Raw genomic sequence first — 8,072 nt, 5'->3', positions numbered from 1 at the left:
TATATTAATGTGATATTACAATGTGTTATTTTGTCTGACGAACAATCAAAACCCTAAATGTATTACATTATACAATCATATATATTTTAAACCCCCAAAAAACATTGACATAGAAAAAGATGAATCCAGAACATTTAGATTAATTAGATTAATTAATTTGATTATCATGTTGCGTCTTTAATCTGATAATTCTTTATTTCATTTTTATTAATCGATTCTTACTACTTTGGGGGTTATATATATTCGCAAGACTACCATGCACATTAAACCATATGTATAATTGTATAACGACCCAGACAGGAAGTGAACCTGTACGTTTTCTCGTCTATTGTCTGTGCATTCGACGTGTGTTCCGTATCTGACTCTGACATCATTACTGTCGGCCGACTCGGAGGCTCTGCGCGCGCGCCCTCTCCTTTAAGACGCGTCATCCATCCGGCCGTTAATAGCAAACATTCCGGCGGCTTCCTGCGCCGCGTTAAGAAATCTGCTTCCTGTCGGCGGGAGGAAGGGGGACGAAAAAGAAGAAGGAAAAAAAAAAAAACCCGACCGTGCTGCATTTTTTTTTTGTGTCGGCCAACCACAAAAAACCCGAGGGGGGAAAGCGCGAGGACGGGCCTCGCCGAAGAGAGACGGGAGGGGGAGGGGCGGCAGAGGGGGGGGGTATCCGAAGAAGGAAACCCCATCCCTTTAAGAGCAAGCGGGACTACAGCGTTGCGAGAAAAGGAGAGGAGGGGGAGAAGAAAGAGGAATTAAAAAAGAAAAGGAAGAAAGAGACAGGGAGGGAGGAGGGAGAGCGGGCGATAAAAAAAGAAAGATGACATCCTCGCAGCTGAGCGGCCGAGGTGGAGCGATGGGCTGCGGCCCGGCGAGAGCGCCGCTCGCCGGGGTCAGGGCTTGAATCCAGCAACGAGGCTTCGACAAAACACCCGAGTGGCCTATTGGGAGAAATCGGAGCGAGAAAAAAAATAGATTTATAAATTAAAAACAAAGCATGAGCTGCCGTGCCGCCAGATACGTGTGTTTATAACCCATATTGGTTCTTTGGCGTAAAAATGCATTTATTTCACGTAGACTGGTTTTACGTTTTTATGGCGAAAGTGTGAGACTGTAAATGCGGTTTGTTTTTTTTAAAGTGTTTTTTTAAAAGCAGTTTGGTTGTGCGGTATTGCGTTTTTTCCAGGAAGCTCCGTGTTCACCGAACTTAAAGTTAGAAAGCAAAGTGAAGAGAGAAACGGGCCATTATTGGACGCCGGCCTGCCGCCCGGGCGCCGCAGCCTGCGTTAGTCATCAGCTGCGTGCATTTTAATCGACTCCGCTCCCGGCCAACCAACCCCAATGACAAAGAAACGACTTTGTTTTATTCACGTTTTTCCACAAACCAATACAGCGGCCCGTCGTTTCTGCAGCGGAACAGGCCGCCCTGTTCGCGCCTCGATCCCCGGTGGGCCGATCCAAACCATGCAAAGGCTTCCCTCCCCGATCCCAATCAGGAGCTGACTAATCTCCACCGCCGCGGCGCAAAATGGACGCTTCTTGGAGCAATTTTCTCTTCCAGGTAGGCCCTCGTTTAAGAAGGCACCGCTGGCCCTCTCTTCCCTTTTTTTTTTCTTCTTCTTCTTCTTCCTATCTGTCTTCTGCTCTCATTTTAACTGCGCGCACTTCGCTCGCGTCTCGTAATTTAACCGTAGCACCTCGGGATAATGCCGTGGCTTGTGTTTACGTTTTTTTTTTTGGCGATGGCCTTCTACTTGCTCCTCCAGAATACTCCCACCCAAAACCAAGTGGACGGGGGCCTCCAATCAGAGCTCATGCCCGTGCATACGAGTTCTCCCCAAACCCCACCCACAGAGCACACAGCACAGCCTCCCTCCACCGTGGACACTGCTGCCCTCAGCGAGGATCCCCTGCCCGGTGAGGGACCCTGCACACCTGCACACCTGTGGAGCCGACACCTGACACGCAGCCTAACAAACAAACGGGCATTGAATTATTTTTTTGTTATTTTGCAGGTGAAAATATTACGTTCACCTGCCGGGTATTCAAATTAAGATCGGTTTGGGATCCAAGAAATCGAGACGTCCAGAATTCCACATATGAACATTACATTTTGTGTCATTTAGCTGACGCTTTTATCCAAAGCGACTTACAATAAGTGCATTCAACCACGAGGGTACAAACTCAGAAGAACAAAGTGCAATTTCTTCAAATAAGCCAATTTACAATTTGCTATAAATGAACATCCAGGATACAAGTCTATTAATGTGTATTAACACATTAATAGACTTGATAATCAATAATTCGGGGTCATTTTTCAAAGTAAAATTGCCTTCTATGAAAGTAAATAAACCAGACTACACACTTTGATTATTCCAGTTAACAACATTTTAACACTGCTTATTTGATGTCACTGCCAACACCTTTGAACCCATTTAAAAACGTCTTTGGAATGAACTTTCTCCCCCTCTCTCTCTCTCTCTCTCTCTTGCTCTCCCGCCCTCCCGATGTCCAGTGAAGCCAGTGTCCCGGCCGGCCCGCGCGGCCCACATCTGTGCCATCTGCAACAAGCAGTTCAAGAACAACTATAACCTGCGGCGGCACCAGTCGGTCCACACTGGGGTACGCATGAAGGACAGGGCCAGAGAGCGGGCGGAGGGGGCGAAGGAGGGAGCGGCCGGCCAGGTGGCGGCGGCGGCGGCCCCGCCGGTGATGGCGGTGGGGGCTGGAGGGAGGCTGGAGAGGCCCGCTGTTCCCCTCTCCCTGCTGCACCTCTCCGCGCCTCCCCCTCTCGCCCCTCCTGTCGTGCTGGCGGGGGCCCAGCAGCCTCACCTGGGTAGTCAGGATGGTGAAGGGGTTGCCATGGCTAACGTAATGGCTAGTGTTAACCCCCATGCTCCGCCTCCTGCTGCTGTCGTCATGGCCACAGGGGCGACAGTACAGGTGGGTCAGGGCCTTGTGGAGATGGCTGTCATCAACCCCCAACCTTCAAGCATGTTGTTTCCTAAGCTGCCTGGGAAGGTCAACCCCCCCCTTTTTGATTTTTTTTGTCACCTGCCTTGAAACTCTCCCGTGTGCTCAATGCCAACAAACGTCCACGTGCAGTAGGCAGTTCAGAGACCAGTTAATTCCATCCCAGTGTTTGCCACTGGTACCCAGTTTGAGAAAACAACGTGCTAGAAGCTCCCTCCCCCCTCCCCCCACCCCATGCTCCACTGCATGTTCTCTGTGATTGAGACTCCATCCAGTGGGACGTAGTCTGTCGAACATGTGAACCGATGACTTTGATGATTTGCACAAGTGCGACATCGGTACAACTCATGCAAGGAGATATTTGTGCGTTTCCACTGAATGTGTGTGTGTGTGTGTTTTTGTGTTACAACCATACTTCTACCTTCCGTCCAAATGCCGCAGCGTGCTAATCCGACCTCTCTGCTCCGACCTCAGCGGCCCGCCAACCCCAACCCCAACCCGGTGAGGAAGAACCACGCCTGCGAGACGTGCGGGAAGGCCTTCCGCGACGTCTACCACCTCAACCGCCACCGCCTGTCCCACTCGGACGAGAAGCCCTTCTCGTGTCCCATCTGCCAGCAGCGCTTCAAGAGGAAGGACCGCATGAGCCACCACGTGCGCTCCCACCAGGGGGGGGTGGAGAAGCCCTACGTCTGCCCCCACTGTGGCAAGGCTTTCTCCAGGTGACTCGGCGGACTTCTTGACAAGAGAGCAGATTATTATCCTCAGAGTGATGAACTAATTAAAGAAACCTTTCACTTCAATGTTCCACTTTTTTGATTTTGTAACGCCAGCATTTGTCCTAATAAGTTGACTTTTTTTTTTTTCTTCTCTCCCCCAAGGCCTGACCATCTAAACAGTCACGTCAGACAGGTACACTCCTCGGAGCGACCCTTCAAATGCCCGGTGCGTCATGTTTACTCCAGTTGTACACAGCATCTTTTCCTTTTTTTTTGTCCTGTCATATTTACAAAGGCCGTTAGTAGCTGCACAGTGTCCAGGTGCCTCGCTGTCGAGGTCTCGTACATTAACGCAACTTTTATCTGTCGCATACTCGTACTGATCTGTAGACAGTGGAGATTGTGGATATTACCGTGGAGGCTGATCTGGATTAAAGTCATGCCTTTTTGAATAAGAAGTAGGTGTAATTGAACTGTTGACACGCAGCAGCTGAAAGCCTCACATCTTCATGAAGAATGGGTTCTTGAACACTGGCTGATACAACTTGAATGACTGCAAAGACGCAATATGTGAAACAATCGTAAAAGAGCAATGATAAGAATTTATTTTCATTGGCACATTTTCACTTACGCATTCTTGTGTGTGTGTGTGTGTGTGTGTGCAGGTTTTTTTTGCTTCCTCCACCATAATCACTCAGCGGTCTCTTTTTCAGACATGCGAGTCCAGCTTCGCCACGAAGGACCGTTTGCGCGCGCACATGATTCGCCACGAGGAGAAGGTCCCGTGCCACATCTGTGGCAAGCTCCTGTCCGCTGCTTACATCACGGATCACATGAGGGTGCACAACCAGTCGCAGCACCATGCCTGCCATCTCTGCAACCGCAGTAAGCTTTAAATGAAGGCGTCTTTCATAAATGTCGTGACCGAGAGCAGCGTGCAAAGTCCAATTTAAAATCTGACGCCCGACTGCATGTGATGAACCCACGTGGAGAAGTCTTGCACGCTGCGTGCACGTCATATCACACGCTCAACCTGTAACGTCAACCTGTTGTGTTGAAGGAATTCCTCCGTTTTCGCCCCATCAGGCTTCACCACGCTGACGTACCTCCGCGTCCACGCCCAGAAGCACCACGGGCAGGAGTGGAAGGACAGTCCGGGGGGCTTCGGCACCACCTCGGGCGGCATACTCGTCTGCCACCTGTGCGGCGTCCACTGCAAGACACCCACCCAGCTCCAGGGGCACATGGGCACCCACAGCAACAGCCAGGGTGCCCCGAGCCCCATCACCTCTAATGTGGCCGCCAGCAGCTCCGTCTCCCTCAGCAATATGGTGACGGCGCCCGCCGTGTACGTCACTGGCAACGCGGTGGTGGACCTGCTGGTCACGGACTGCTCGAGCATCGCAGCTCCACAATCCCACAGTTAGCAGTAGAGAGCTTGGCTAAATAAATAAAAAAAAACCTCAGTCCCTTAAGCAGAGGGCGAGGTTAGAGAACGGTTGCGAGTAGACGCTGATCCGGTTTCAGTTTTGTGACGTCCCCACTTCTAGGTAAGGTTAGGATTTGAGAAGTGGGGGAGATGAAACTCCGATCAGAGGCAGTATCGCCTCGGAGCTGCAGAGGCGGCGCATCGGAAGAAAAGGAAGCTGTATTAATAGAGCAGCGAAGACTTGGAAGGGGGGGGGAGAGACTGTCGTGGCTGCAGCAGGTTCGTTGACACTAGCGACAAACATGGATGTGTTGTCCAAATATTTCCGAATGCTTTCGTGCATTCAAGACTCCAGTGAAACTGTGGTATTGTGGGCATCTACTGTATTACTCTCCCCTCTCTCTCGGTCCCTCCCCTCGACCCTTGACCCTGGCATCGGCTGCTCTCTGCAAGTGCACCAAGTACTGTATATCTCACACCAGCTCTGATCTTACCTCCATTTTTGCAGCTCAATTTCTAAGAATCCAAATGGCTTGCATAAAGAAGTAGTAGGGAGAGAATAGCTCTCGGGGAAAACTGTCAAGAAGAAACTCGTAGAAGGGAGTTGTGTGTTTTTTGGGTGTGTGTCTGTGCGCGTGAGTCAGGGCTCAGCCAGCATGTTAGCTTGTTTTTTCACAAAACTAAAATCCTTTGATTTAGCTGTTATGGCGGGTTATTGGGTCTCTGGGAGGGCTGATTATTGATCAGGACTGAAGGCCATACGTGCTGTGGTCCGTGTGGGGAAAGTGGGATGTACTCAGTTGGTTTTCTAAAGGAACAGAGATAAGAATGCAGTTATGTTCAGGAGTGTCAAGCACCTTAAGTCGTTATTGTTTGATTCAGCAAGGATCAAAATGGGTTTGAGATTTCATGAGTCTTCGAGTCTTCCTCGCTTGGTCTGGCCATTTTTAAAAAAAGAAGAAGAAGAAGAAGAAAAAAAACATGACAGCTAATCAACACTTTGGCTTCTAACATGGCGATTCTTGCCCTCGAAAACTACCTTTTGCATGAAATTAAGCTCAGTCATGCGTATCGTTGGGTAACTGTCGTGACACAAGAAACCTTTCACAGTTCAACCAAGTTATTTGGCTGTAAACAATAATATTTATGAGAAGTGTTGCTTTTATTCTGAATATTTTAACATTGTCGGCCATTCATTTTGATTGTAATTGTCACCGCCATAGTCTTTTTGTTTCCTCTATGTACCAGTCCAATGAGTAAAAACATATGCATTAGATTCAGTCATTTGACGCTGTATAGCACATAATGCTCTAAACGCGATTCGTCATCAATCTACATGAATCATACGAAGAACGGTCACCTGTCCGGTGGAGATCTTTTGGTTGCTTTGAGTTCTATTGTGAGTGGTGTGGTGTTGAGAGGGCTTGTAAAGTACAATGAGTTTGACACCACGCGGTATGCTGTAAACAAATCCTGGTTTTGTACTGGAGTGCTTCTTCCGTTTTGTGTTAATGTTAGCTTAAAATTTGTAGTTGTTTCTTTCTTTCTTTTTTCTCCTTTGGAAATGTGTTCTTCCTGTTGAGAAAAATTAGTGATTTATTAAAAACATTAATTTTAGGTTTTCTCCATCACACTAAGAAAAGAATATTACCTCTATTCTAGGATTCTGTACAGCTCTTGTGATACATCTTAATGCCTTATCGTACTCAACTGCATTTTAATTCTTTTATGATGAAATATTTCAAATCTTAGTCATGGATTCATTAAGAATATTAATGGGATGTATTTATATTTATATTTTTATATTTCTCAACAGTATGCATGTCTAAAAGGTTGTTAGAGCAAAAAAAAATTGATGCTTAATACAGTCATAAATGTTATTTTGTAGAGGCAGTAGAGATCATGTTATTATTTTGTAATTTGGACAATTTAAAGTAAAACGAGTATATGGACTTTGTTTGTTGTGCTTGATCTGTGTATCTACTTCATTTCAGTCCCGTTGACACTTAGTAATCTGGTACAAAACAAACGCTTTAGCAATTCTTGATGGTCACACCCACATGATACTTTAATGTGGGAAATAACGCAGGAAGAATTATGAATTGATGCACACTAGTAAGAAATGATCAAGTTACTGTGAGTTTGGGGGGTTTATTTGACAAATGAGTGACACCACACTCAAATCCAAATATCCAGAACGTGCTCTTTACTGCATGACCCAGTGATGATGGATGACAACCAAACGACCCTGCAAACACTGAGTTAAAACATTCCCATGACAACGTCACCTCCCAAAGACACATCAGAATTGATCAGGTTTCCCAGTAATCTCAAATGTACTCAGATTCCATGAAATCAATACAGCCTTTACCACTTAATCTTGCTATCCAGTAAATGAAGCGTTTACAGGCTGCAACATCTGATTTTTTTGTCGCCCACTTATTGCATAAAAGTGAAAACCTCACTTTTCCTATAAATCACTACTCTCCATTGATAGAAGCCAAACACAGTGCAAAGGGACAACACTGGAAAAGTAGATATCCTCCCCGTACTGCTCATAGTAGTTCTGGGTAAAATATAAAATGACTTTAAATTAAGTGGGTACTTCAATGCAAGTTAATTCTAAAAATACTAACATTATTTCACTGCATTTAACAGTTGTGTTACAAAGCTGTGACTAGTGGTGAAGGAGATTGAAGGCACACAGGGTTTTTCTGTACTTTTTTTCTCACTATCACATTATGAAGTTATATCTTCCCAGTTTGTGTGCTGAATTGATGATTTCTGTACACAGTTGATGACATTACGTGCATAGCAAACCCAAACCAGTCTTTTCTCCCCAATCTACTTCTTGTTTTCCAGTTGCAGAACCCGGTGAAGCTGCTGTGACAGTTCAACTCTTCGGACACAGCAGGGTTATCAATTAAAAGCCCGAACAGTGTTGTATTGATTGA

At 46.7% G+C, this 8,072-nt stretch overlaps 1 protein-coding gene across 3 annotated transcripts; it reads left to right on the top strand.

Moving 5' to 3' along the window:
* Positions 1-302: 302 nt before the first annotated feature.
* On the top strand, positions 303-7,070 carry mazb (MYC-associated zinc finger protein b (purine-binding transcription factor)). 3 transcript variants are annotated; one of them, XM_040176219.2, is made up of 7 exons: positions 303-1,558; positions 1,764-1,914; positions 2,513-2,619; positions 3,445-3,692; positions 3,852-3,915; positions 4,403-4,574; positions 4,776-7,070. In XM_040176219.2, the coding sequence occupies exons 1-7, from the start codon at positions 1,526-1,528 to the stop codon at positions 5,114-5,116; spliced, it is 1,116 nt and encodes a 371-aa protein (XP_040032153.1). In that variant the 5' UTR covers positions 303-1,525; the 3' UTR covers positions 5,117-7,070. The 3 variants fall into 3 exon arrangements, with proteins under 3 accessions (XP_040032153.1, XP_040032150.1, XP_040032152.1); XM_040176216.2 differs by having other exon boundaries at positions 359-1,558; positions 2,513-2,940; XM_040176218.2 differs by having other exon boundaries at positions 400-1,558; positions 2,513-2,940; positions 3,852-3,882.
* Positions 7,071-8,072: the final 1,002 nt, after the last annotated feature.

The sequence above is a fragment of the Gasterosteus aculeatus genome, chromosome 5 (genome assembly GCF_964276395.1).
Source record: "Gasterosteus aculeatus chromosome 5, fGasAcu3.hap1.1, whole genome shotgun sequence".
Classification (NCBI taxonomy): domain Eukaryota; kingdom Metazoa; phylum Chordata; class Actinopteri; order Perciformes; family Gasterosteidae; genus Gasterosteus; species Gasterosteus aculeatus.
The sequence above is the reverse complement of the archived record's forward strand: the minus strand, read 5'-3'. Positions and strand labels throughout refer to the sequence as shown.